We start from the raw sequence: 13564 nt of genomic DNA, 5'->3' as shown, positions 1-13564 counted from the left end.
TTAAATTTTACTATTCTAAATCAAGTAAAACTCTCTTGCCTTTATCAAGTAAAATGTAAATGGGATTTGTAAATAAATGTGTTTTTTTTTTATATTTGGTTATGTGAAATAATGAAGTGAGGTTTATGTGATTTTTTAAAAATATATATTTCTGTGTGTATAATAGAAATACTAAGTAACTTTTAAGTGTGCTGATTATTTACAATATTGGATAACTTTTTTTATCTGTTGTATCAGTATATTTAATCTTTTTACAAAAATAATTATTAAGCACTATATTTGTATAATAACTACTTCATTTGTTAAATTTTATTGAATTAATATGAAAAATCAATAATATAAAAATGCCACAATAACAACAACTTTTTTTATTGACAACCTTTTTTGTCCAAGTTTTACACCAGAAGTATAAACGTGTGTATATCTCGCACACAGAGTGTCAGATTGAGTTGGACCCAACGTAGCATTTTTGCGGAATGACAACCTGAACACGATGATATGTAACTCGTATAGTTAGAATGTAAAACGACTCTCTGGCGCCCCCTAAATTTTTCAAATGGGATAAAAAGTGTTTTTAATGTAGTCAAAAAAAATATTGGCACACACATCCCTCATACCAAACTGAACCAAAAAGCCAATGAGGACACACCCCTATTTACAATCATGTTGCCATGACAACATTGTAAAAAAAAAAAATACTGTTGTTTTTACAGAAAAAAAACTGGCAGCTGTGGTTTCCAGAACAATACTGTAAAAAACACATCCAACTGTAAACATATTTGTGGAGTAACATGTACATTAAACATTTTAAACATGTACATTTAACATTTTAAACATGTACATTTAACATTTTAAACATGTACATTTAACACTGGATTTAAATGGTAAATGGACTGCACTTATTTAGCACATTTTCTACACCTTCACTTTCCATATCCACCAGGTCTGACTGGGAGCAGTTTAGGCTTCAGTGTGTTCCATGGACACTTTAACATATGGACAGTCAGAGCCAGGATTTGAACCATCAACCCATTGGTTATTGGAAGAGCCGCTTTACCAACTCTACCAACCCATTAATTTACAAATTGAAAATGTTACATTGTTAAATGTTTACTTTTATACATATATATATATATATATATATATATATATATATATATATATATATATATATGTATATGTAAAGCAAATAGGCCATAATTGTTTTTCAATTTACAGTTTTATTTTCTAAAAACAATAGAATTACATCCAAATCTGCTTTTATTCACATTCTTTTCCTTTAAAAACTACAGCTATATTTGAATTAATTGTTCACACGAAAATCTTTTCAAATAAACAACTTTGCATTGTATTGTCACTTACAGTTTTTTATGCTGCAATTTTACAACTTTTTGGTGTTAATTCTGCAGTCATTTTTTACAGTGGACACCAAAACTGTACCATTCACATGAATGGGTTTTGGGCAGAATCCCACCCCTCATACTTTCATCATCTCCTCCTAGGGTTTACATCCAATTTGGACCAAACTTGGTAAAAATCACCTACACAAATGTGTGATCAAAAATGATCAATTACATTTTTGATCGAATGTTGCGCATGGCTGTGACGAGCCTGTGATGAAGCGTTCATTTTCAGAAGTATGAAACTGTGCTTATCTCCCAGAATTTCAGGTCGAGTCCACGATACGCTGTCCTCTTACTGCGGGTGGCCTCGGCGGTCACACAGGAGGGGGAGGGCCTTAACACCGCTTACGGTTTTAATTTTCATAGAACATCCAAGCACTACTTTCACCTGATCTGTTTGTTCTTCTTGATTCAATTACCGTTTTTCTTAGTTGGATAACTTATTAGTTTCATTCTGAATTTCATTTCGTAGTTTTGTCGATTCTTATTTATTTCTATGTGCATTGCTTATGTATTTATTTATTCATTTATTTTGTTTATTTATTCTTTTTTTTTGTTATACTTGTTTATGACTTATTTCCTTCATTTAGTTCATTTTCTTTACTTATGATTGTATATCATTATTAGACACTGCAAATACTTTTTTTATTTCAAGTCTTTGGGGAGGCCCTCGATAAACCACTTTGGTTTTTGGCTTCCCCGGCATGTCTTTTACTGTTATTATTATTGTGTTTTATTGTCGTGTATACATACAAATAAACAATTCAACAATTCTATTATTATTATTATTATTATTATTATTATTATTATTATTATTATTATTATTGTTGTTGTTGTTGTTGTTGTCGTTATTATTGTTATTATTATTATTATTATTATTATTGTTGTTGTTGTTGTCGTTATTATTGTTATTATTATTATTATTATTATTATTATTATTATTATTATTATTATAGTTTTGTCATAGTTTTTGTCCCCTACAGAGAACAAAAATGCATTGAGGATATGCCAAAATAGTAATGGGTTTTGTATTAAATCATAAAAGTGTGGTATGGTCCAACACTAACGTACAGGTATGACCTTCTTGTCATCCATTGTGCCGTCGCTGACACTATTCAGATTTAACTGTGTATGTTTGTGTCTCCGCTGTGGAATACATTTACAGCACAGAGAAATTAATTTACTGTAGCCATTATAAATGAAAGGCCCACTTTGAATCCACTCTGTCATAGTAAATTGATAACCCACCGTCTCACATACCCTGTGATCCATTATTTTTGAAAGCCATTGCTCCGGTTTATTGATTACACACAAACACACACTCACACATACACAACAGTATTTTTTTTTTTTTTTTGTTCTTTTTTTTTTTGTCTCCTTTCCCCATCATAACACTATGAATGCCCCAAGGATGCCATTGACCCTACTGCTACCAGTGAAGTGGAAGTGACTGATGTCGTAACAAAAGCTGTGACAGCGCAAATGGAGCTGAGAGTCTTTCAGCTGCAAAGCACTGAACCCACGTTTACATGGCAGCCATTCCAGACTGTTGACGTTTAAATCCCTCCTTGCTCTTTTCCGTACATCGGCTGGGAAAAATTAGGCCACCGAGACTTAAATAAACAGGAATTTGGCAGCCGAAAAAAAAAAAAAAAGGACGGCTTGTGCAAAGTTAAATTTCAATTTCAATTGGCACGCTCACCTGAAACTTCTTTTCCTGCAGTGCTGGCAGTTCTTCCGCTGAGTCTGATCCAAAGATTTGTCACGAAAAAAAAAAAAAAAAAAAAAAACGTAGCAGATGTGTTGCTCCGTAGAGAAAGTCGGTGACCCAGCTCCTGTGTATCAAAGCGGCATTTTGTGACTGGTGAAAGCAATCTGTTGTAATTGCAATGGAGCACAGCGGTGTAGTTTCAGCTCATTGTCTCAATCACTGCTGAATGTCACAAACCAAGTGTGTGGGCAGATTAACAAAAGAAACCCGACGCCTGAAAGCCTCATTTGCATACGTGCGATATGTTGGAGCTTTTTCAAAAACTGTCAATACGTGGGCTTGATTTCTAATCGCCCCAAAGCAGTTCATACTTTATTTGTACACAGTCGTATTCTGTAGTAGTATGGCCTTCTGCTGTGTTTTTGACTGAAGTGCTTCCAGATGTTTGGAGACGGACGCACATGGAGGTTTTACAGGAAGTGTGTTATTACAGTTACAATTTAGGAAACCAGGGATGTGACGATACGAACGTTTCATATCACGGTTATTGTGACTAAAATTATCACGGTTATCATTAGTGGTCAAAATGTTCAAAAAGTACTAATACACACACTGAAATAATTTGAAAAAAACAAAACAAACAAACCAAAAAATAATAATAATAATAATAAAATAATTATGTGTATTTTTGCACATCTTTTGTCTACTTTGGTATGTTTTAGTGTATTTTTGCGTATTTTTTTGTTTACTTTAGTATATTTTTAGTGTATTTTTGCATATTTTTTGTATACTTTAGTGTATTTTTGCTTATTTTTAGTATACTTTAGTATGTTTTTAGTGTATTTTTGCATATTGTTTGTATACTTTAGTATGTTTTTAGTGTATTTTTGCATATTTTTTGTTTACTTTAGTATATTTTTAGTGTATTTTTGCATATTTTTTGTATACTTTAGAATATTTTTAGTTTATTTTTGCATATTTTTTGTATACTTTAGTGTATTTTTGCTTGTTTTTAGTATACTTTAGTATGTTTTTAGTGTATTTTTGCATATTTTTTGATTTACTTTAGTATATGTTTGGTGTACTTTTGCATATTTTTTGTATACTTAAGGGTATTTTTGCTTGTTTTTAGTATACTTTAGTATGTTTTTAGTGTATTTTTGCATATTTTTGGTATACTTTAGTGTATTTTTGCTTATTTATAGTATACTTTAGTATGTTTTTAGTGTATTTTTGCTTATTTTTTTGTTTACTTTAGTATGTTTTTAGTGTATTTTTGCATATTTTTTTGTTTACTTTAGTATATTTTTAGTGTATTTTTGCATATTTTTTGTATACTTTAGTGTATTTTTGCTTATTTTTAGTATACTTTAATATGTTTTTAGTGTATTTTTGCATATTGTTTGTATACTTTAGTATGTTTTTAGTGTATTTTTGCATATTTTTTGTTTACTTTAGTATATTTTTAGTGTATTTTTGCATATTTTTTGTATACTTTAGAATATTTTTAGTTTATTTTTGCATATTTTTTGTATACTTCAGTGTATTTTTGCGTATTTTTTGTATACTTTAGTGTATTTTTGCTTGTTTTTAGTATACTTTAGTATGTTTTTAGTGTATTTTTGCATATTTTTTGATTTACTTTAGTATATGTTTGGTGTACTTTTGCATATTTTTTGTATACTTAAGGGTATTTTTGCTTTTTTTTAGTATACTTTAGTATATTTTTAGTGTATTTTTGCATATTTTTGGTATACTTTAGTGTATTTTTGCATATTTTTGGTATACTTTAGTGTATTTTTGCTTATTTATAGTATGCTGTAGTATGTTTTTAGTGTATTTTTGCTTATTTGTTTGTTTACTTTAGTAAATTTTTAGTGCATTTTTGCATATTTTTTGTATACTTTAGCGTATTTTTGTTTGTTTTTAGTATACTTTAGTATGTTTATAGTGTATTTTTGCATATTTTTTGTATAGTTAAGTGTATTTTTGCCTATTTTTAGTATGCTTTAGCATGTATTTAGAGTAATTTTGCATGTCTGTTGTGTACTTTAGTGTATTTTTGCATACTTATTGTATTCTTTAGTATGTTTTTAGTGTAATTTTCCATATTTTTTGTGTATTTTAGTGTGTTTTTGCATATTTTTGTATACTTTAGTGTATTTTTAGTGTGATGGTGTGAGAAACGTTTGTATTTGTCATTATTTCTAGTTTATTCTGTTCTTATTTGACTGATTCTGATCCACTTTAGCTCCTACTGGTCTAAATGTGGAACCTGAACAAACATGAGTCTAAAACAGTGAATGCCAAACATACAAATGTGCATTAAAGATGGCACCTTATAGCCATTGTTGGACCATTTTCCACATCAAGTTTGTGTTCAAAGTGCGGTAATCAAACACGGTTATCGTGATAATTAGAATTTAAACGGTAATACTAACCTTGGGGAATTTTACTGCGGTTTATCATTATACCGATAATCGTTACATCCCTATAAGAAAGTGAAGATTTTTACCGTCCCACAAATGTAATAAATCCCCACAAAAGTAATAATTATTATTACCCCCGTCAAGTGTAACGGCAGAGGTAAATTTTTTTGTTTGTTTGTTTGTTTGTCTGTTAGCGATATAACTCAAAAAGTTATGGATGGATTTGGATGAAATTTTCAGGAAATGTTGGTACTGGCACAAAGAACAAATGATAAAATTTTGGTGGTGATCGGGGGGGGATTTTTTTTGTTTGTTTGTTTGTCTGTTAGCAAGATAAATAAAAAAAGTTATGGACAGATTTGGATGAAAATTTCAGGAAATGTTGATACTGGCACAAGGAACAAATGATTACAAACTAGACTAGAAGCACTCGGAGAGCACAGACCTCTGCCAAGGCAGATCAGTGGGCCCCCCCATATTATTTTTCACAATTTAAATAAGGTTAGACTTCAAAAGTGGTTCATTTTTGCATGATCTTTAAAACTCTGGCCACCAACTACAATTTTCACATTGTAAACAAAAGAAAATTACAAGACTAGCATCTGTCTCCCAAGTGTGCCTAAAACGCACTATTTCTTCCATTTGATATGTATGATTAGGGCTGACCTTGATTTACAAAAATAAAATCAAATTCGAGCAGAAAAATAAATCACTATATAATATTTAATAGTTTGATTTATAGGTGTGCATTTTACGCACACTTGGTGACAAATGCTAGTATTTTTGAACATTTGACCTAGCGCCAAAAATAATAATGCAAATTAACCAATGTTGGAGTTAATCACTGACATATGCCAGGATGAAAAAATCAAATAATATGTGATCCACTTTTAATGTAGTATATAGAAAAATTTTTTTTTTTTTTTGCATCCAAAAAAATGGTTTGTTTACATTACAAACATGGCATTTAAAGAGTTAAAAAAAAATGGGACAATTATTGAGTATTTGGTATTTTTATTTACGGCTCAAGTTGATGAAATAGAAAAAAAGTGTAAAAGAATTAAAAACAAACTGTATGAATTTTTTTGGACATTATTCCACAAGTGTGCCTGAAACGCACTATTTCTTCCATTTGATATGTACGATTAGGGCTGACCTTGATTTACAAAAATAAAATCCAATTAGAGCAGAAAAGTAAATCAATATATAATGTTTAATAGTTTGATTTATAGGTATGCATTTTATGCACCCTTGGTGACAGATGCTAGTATTTTTGAACATTTGATCTAGCGCCAAAAATAATAATGCAAATTAACAAATGTTGCTGTTAATCACTGACATATACCAGGCTGCAAAAATCAAATAATATGTGATCCACTTTTTATGTAGTATATTGAATTTTTTTTGTTTGTTTGTTTTTTGCATCCAAAAAAATGGTTTGTTTACATTACAAACATGGCATTTAAAGAGTTAAAAAATGTGACAATTATTGAGTATTTGGTATTTTTATTTACCCCTCAAGTTGATGAAATAGAAAAAAAGTGTAAAAGAATTAAAAATAAACTGTATGAATTTTTTTTTTGACATTATTCCACAAGTGTGTCAAAAAGGCACACTTGGTGCTTAGTAAGGGCCTTGCTGGACGGGATACCGGAGGGTTAAAGGTGCTCTAGAAATAAATCTATTATTATTATTATTATTATTATTATTATTATTATTTATTCAGGTTATTCAATGAGTGATGCAGTCTACTGATACATAGTGTGATTTTTTTTGTGGTTTCGGTCCTATGTGCGTTCAAGTACCAGACTTCCCTCTACTGGTGAGAGTTTAGAATATCAATAATATATTAAAACCCCTTCCATTTTTTTTTTTTTTTTTTTTTTTTTTTTTTAGTTATAGCATGAGTTTGAGTTGATTCACCCAGGCTAAAAATAGGCTGCTTGACACTCAACATCAACAAATCCTTTTTAACTGTAATAACCTGTAAAGCCTGTGAATAAGGCTGACGCAGTAATGAGTCACAGTAAGGCTTCCCATGGTTTTATTTTAGGCGAACACTGCACCAGCTGGTTTCACACTGATTAGTTCCCCTTCTATGGTTGAAGGTTTGCCCAGTCATTAACCACTGAGTGTTTCAGAAGAAAAACATGGCATTGTGTTGTGCTTTTTTTGACATCCCCCGATTGTACTTTCCACATTGTAAACATTTTTAAAGTGTGTCACGTCATCTAAAAATAACCAGCGCTTCACTTTGGTAAATGGCCTTATTTTTCTGTCTTTCCAGGTGTGCACAGGGGGACGTTGTCACACACACAGCATGGCTCAACCGGTCAAGTATACTGTATGCCGGAGAAGATAAATGGTCGGTGGATCCCAGAGTGAGTCTGGTGACCCTCAATCAAGAGGAGTTTACCATCAAGATTGAAAACGTGGACATGACAGATGAAGGGCAGTATGTGTGCGCCGTGCAGACCAGCCTTCGGCCCAGAACCACCTCAGTGCACATCCTCGTCCAAGGTAATCACAACATTCTTACATCAAAATGTCTGCTCACAAGGTTCCTACACTTCTCAAAATCCCACATGTATCCAAACTAAAACTTTCGGACTACCCTGGAGATTTTTCAGACGGTATTTGCCATCTGCGTACAAATAGCTAGATCTGTATCATCGAAATAAAAAGACTGAAATGGGTTTACATTCTGCTTTTTACATGTTTATATATGTGACATTAGAATGTAGTCATTAACCCAGTGGTTCTCAACCTTTTTTCGCTCGTGACCTCATTTTAACATCACAAATTTCTGGCGACCCAAAACGGAGACTTTTTTTTTTTTTTGCTAAAATTAATTTGTTTTGATCATGTAATAGTTCGCTATACTATGTTGCAAATAAACGTTAATTTTAGACGACATTTAGTCTACACTCTCAAAAATAGAGGTATGAGATCAGAACATTTATGTACCTACAGGGTGGGGAAGCACAATTTACAATATTTTGAGGCAGGGATTGAAAGACAGTGTATGACCAATTAGTTTATTGAAAGTCATGAGAATTTATTTGCCACAAGAAAATTGACATAATAGAAAATGTTTTTATTCTGTGTGTCCTCCTTCTTTCTCAATAACTGCCTTCACACACTTCCTGAAACTTGCGCAAGTGTTCCTCAAATATTCGGGTGACAACTTCTCCCATTCTTCTTTAATAGTATCTTCCAGACTTTCTGGTAATAGTTTTGCTCATAGTCATTCTCTTCTTTCCATTATAAACAGTCTTTATGGACACTCCAACTATTTTTGAAATCTCCTTTGGTGTGACGAGTGCATTCAGCAAATCACACACTCTTTGACGTTTGCTTTCCTGATTACTCATATGGGCAAAAGTTTGTGAAAAGGTATGGATAATAGTGTTAGGTATGATTATGACATCAATATGTGTTTGGTTTCAAAACAACTGACGTAGTGCCTGCTGAGAAAAAACAACAAAATGTTCATTGTAAATTTTGCTTCCCCACCCTGTATAAGTACATTTTTTAAGAATGTTCTCTCAAAAGTACAATATTGGTCTTTAAGAGGCCAGAATTGCACCTTTAGACTATGAAAAAGGGTCCAAAGTTATGTAGAGTTCAAATTTGTACTATAAGGTACCCTGCAGCATTAAAAAAATGTGTGTAGACCATGAGAACAGGCTATAGGCTAGGAGAACTGAACAGTAGGCCGAATTACACTGGTCTACAAGGAAAATGCTTCCAGAATAAAAGTAATGAAATTTTACCACATGAGAGTCATTGATAAAGAAAAATCAAGTCAAAAATGCTGGTTGGCTGAACTTTCCAAGATACAGCCTTGGGTCAAAATGTGAAATTCAAGAATTAACGAGAGAATGGGTTTGACTCAAAAGGAATATTTGTCTCAGAGCTACAAGATCTACTTCAAAACACTGTCTGCACATTAGAATACATTCACTTTACAGGTTCTGTTTAGTGGAAGATTTATAGAACTATTATATAAATGTACATAAACTAATATATATGTGTGTGTATATATATATATACATAAGGGTGGGGAAGCAAAATTTACAATGAACATTTAGTTGTTTTTTCTCAGCAGGCACTACGTCAATTGTTTTGAAACCAAACATATATTGATGTCATAATCATACCTAACACTATTATCCATACCTTTTCACAAACTTTTGCCCATATGAGTAATCAGGAAAGCAAACGTCAAAGAGTGTGTGATTTGCTGAATGCACTCGTCACACCAAAGGAGATTTCAAAAATAGTCGGAGTGTCCATAAAGACTGTTTATAATGGAAAGAAGAGAATGACTATGAGCAAAACTATTACCAGAAAGTCTGGAAGATACTATTAAAGAAGAATGGGAGAAGTTGTCACCTGAATATTTGAGGAACACTTGCGTAAGTTTCAGGAAGGGTGTGAAGGCAGTTATTGAGAAAGAAGGAGGACACATAGAATAAAAACATTTTCTATTATGTACATTTTCTTGTGGCAAATAAATTCTCATGACTTTCAATAAACTAATTGGTCAAACACTGTCTTTCAATCCCTGCCTCAAAATATTGTAAATTTTGCTTCCCCACCCTGTATATATATGCCTTAAATCGACACCATGATTGGCCAAATGATGTGAATACACCGTTCTCTTAGCGCTCATGTTCATATTATTATAACAATGAAAATAAGATTTACCTGTCAGCACAAATAGAAATTCAGAATTTTAGTTGCACCCCAGTGGCTGACTGTGCAGAGCTTGTATCAGCCTGGGATTGATTCCAGTATTGGCTCTTTTGCTGCTTGTCATTCCCCTACATTTCCCCGTCTATCTTCATTATACAGTATATCTGTCAAAACACCAGAAAACATTCTAAAATGTCTTGGAAGCCTTTCTTGGCATCGCTTAATGAGGATATATAACTGTAATATCACTGTTTTGCTGCCATTTGGTGCTCACCTGTTTGTTTTCCCTTCATACATGAACCCTATTTTGTTGTCTATATTGGTGGATAACCCCCATCCCCATTTGTTTTATATATATTTATCTGTATATACAGTACTGTGCAAGAGTCTGACACCACCTTTGGCTTTGTTGAATCTGTGGAGCTGATTTAGGGCCATAAGTTTTGTATATGAAAATATAAAATTTGAAACTGAAAATGTAAGTTTTGATCTGAAATTTTGAAAAATACAACAAAGTATTCCAATTAAAAATAAGTGTATGAAAAGTTTTTTTTTTTTCAGGTTAAATATAATTTTGATTCACTTCGATAATTCTTTTGAATAAATTATTTATTTTAATTTTTCACTTTCATATATATTTTAATATTTGAGGGTTTTTTTTAGTTGCATGTTTTATCTTTTCAGATTCAGGTCTTATTTTTTACGGTTTCAAATCATATTTTTTCATTTTCAGATCTTTTTTTCAGTTTCAGATCTCTTTTGTTCACTTTCAGTTCTCTTTTTTTTCGCTTGTTCAACTTTTGGCCCTGATGTGGCGTGGAGGGCGTGGAATCATGTTGCCTTCAGGGAATGTAGGAACTAAAACAATTCAGACTCAACACTTTATATACACTATATTCCCGTCACTATGTATTAATTTATGGCTCGGATCTGATGGAGAGCATTATTCTGAACCAAGATAATTTTCACTTGTTCCATTGACATTTTTTTCTTTTTTTTTTTTTTTTTTTTTGTTGCTTGAATTAAGCAAAAAAAAAAAATCTGGCAATGGAACAAGTGAAAATAATCTTGGTAAGATTTCTTGAAATACAATTTTCAAGATCTGTGTCTAAAAATAAGTTCTTATATCTCACTGACAAGTTACTCTTTAGGTGATTATAGCTTATTTTAAGTGCGATGAGATATTTTGACTAGAAATGACAAAAATACACTTGGTATGATTTAGATGTTTGCAGTGTATATACATCCACAATTGATCTTAATACAGAGACTGAAAAATACACGTGTGATCATTAGAACTTCACTGAACCAATAAAGATAATATTTGCCGAGGGCTTTTGCACAGAACTGTAATTTTTTAAATCAAATTTTCTACACACTTTTTGGTCATGCAATAAGCTTAAAAAATATTGGGATGACATCTACACCACATTATTTGACATATTCAGAATACATATACCTGAGGAACCCTTGCACGCTCTGCTAGGAGCCATTCCTGAAGGTTTTGAAAGCACAGATAATATATATCTACTTCACATTCTCCTGGCAGCAGCAGTTAAGGGTATCACTGTTAATTGGCTGACACCAAATGTTCCAACACTCCAATCATGGAGAGACCACGTATGGCAGGGGTCTCAAACTCATTTTAGTCCACGGGCCAGATTCAGGCAAATTTGATCGGAAGTGGGCCGAACCAGTGAAATAATAACATAATAATATATAAATAATGTCAACTCCAAACTTTCCCCTATGTTTTAGAGCAAAAAAAGTAAAATTATGCGATCAAAATGTTTACATCTATCAACTATGCTTTAAAATAATGTGAATATCATGAACAAACTGAAATTTCTTAAGAGAACTAAGTGCAATTTTAATGATATGATGTCTCAGTTTATCATTTACACATGTAAATTACAACATACAGATCACAGTGGATCAACAAATACACAAAACATTTAATAACAGGCAGAATATTGGAAAACTTGCACTTCAGACATTCCAAAATGTTCATATTTGTTCAGGTTATTCATGTTTTTTGTGAAATGATAGTTTGTTTTAGTGTAAATACAGTAAAATGATATGAAATTTTTTACATTTACAAAGAGAAAAATTTGGGGCTGAGAGGATTTATAGGTTATTCTGATAGTATGTTACTGATCCGACCCACTTGAGATTAAATTAGGAACCTGAACTAAAATGACTAATATCATCGGTGTAATTTTCGCATTTCACAAATTCATCCTCTGGGCCGGACTGGACCCTTTGGCGAGCAGGATTTGGCCCCCGGGCCACATGTTTGACACATGTGGCATACGGGAACTTTATAGAATGGAGGATATAACTGATAAATTAAGGCTCCAGAAGGAGAAACTCCTAAGGAGATGGGCCCCTGTGTTGCTCATATTGTTTTGAACTGAAACAGCAAGCCCCCCCCCCCCGCCCCCCCACACACCACCACCACCACCACGACACACACACATACACACACACACAAATAGTTTTTGTTTTGTTTTATTTTTGTTTTGTTTCTGTTTTGTTCTGCTTTGTTTCATTTTGTTTTCATTTTGTCTGTGTGTGAATTTGTTGGTATGAACTAGGGATGTCTGATACTGGCTTTTTTTGCCAAAAACCAATATGCCAATATTATCCAACGCTTAATTTCCGATTCCGATAGCTACCGATACCACTGCCGATATATGTGGGATATTAAACTAATTTTAGGTAACATCACATATCTCCTGTCATGGAATTAACACATCATGTCTAATTTTACTGTGATGCCCCATTGGATGCATTCTCAAATGCAACAAGACTTTCGAAATGTAAACACTGTCTGTGCAAAGAATACATACTTCAACTTAAGTTGTGGAAAAAATGCCATATTTATTTATGTTCTCTCCCTCCCTCCATGAGTCTATTACAGTGTGGCATCTCTACTGTACAATTTTGAAAACTGCACATTTCTTTCAGCTACAAACAATGCTTCATTTATGCATCGGTAAATGCCGGTGAAATCAAGGCATTATTTTATCGGTTTTAGTGATAGGCAAAAAAAACGATATTCACCGATATTACATTTTTATGCCAATATCGGGCTGATAATATCGGTGGGCCCATATTATCGGACATCCCTAATATGAACCTATCTGATGTGATACTTCAGTCTGTTGTCTTTTGAGTATTTACAATCCAAGTCGTATGACTGTATGTTGAATATCTATGTGTCCAATAAATAATAAGTAAAAAAAAAAAAAAAAAGAACTGTCATTTTACACAAGGTAATTTAGGTTCAATAGTCTGGAACTAAAATCTAATTCTAT

The 13564-nt window shown here is 32.4% G+C and overlaps 1 protein-coding gene across 4 annotated transcripts in view; it reads left to right on the top strand.

Moving 5' to 3' along the window:
* ntm (neurotrimin) overlaps nucleotides 1-13564 on the top strand; it is a 741734-nt gene that overhangs the window by 563250 nt on the left and 164920 nt on the right. For all 4 annotated transcript variants that reach the window (XR_003937315.1, XM_030154417.1, XM_030154416.1 and 1 more), the window contains exon 2: nucleotides 7831-8063. Coding sequence is in view for 3 of the 4 variants with exons in the window: in XM_030154417.1 (XP_030010277.1) it covers nucleotides 7831-8063 (233 nt within the window). In the remaining variant the exon portion in view is untranslated. The remainder of the gene's footprint in view (nucleotides 1-7830; nucleotides 8064-13564) is intronic.

Source organism: Sphaeramia orbicularis, chromosome 14 (assembly GCF_902148855.1).
Source record: "Sphaeramia orbicularis chromosome 14, fSphaOr1.1, whole genome shotgun sequence".
NCBI lineage: Eukaryota > Metazoa > Chordata > Actinopteri > Kurtiformes > Apogonidae > Sphaeramia > Sphaeramia orbicularis.
The sequence above is the reverse complement of the archived record's forward strand: the minus strand, read 5'-3'. Positions and strand labels throughout refer to the sequence as shown.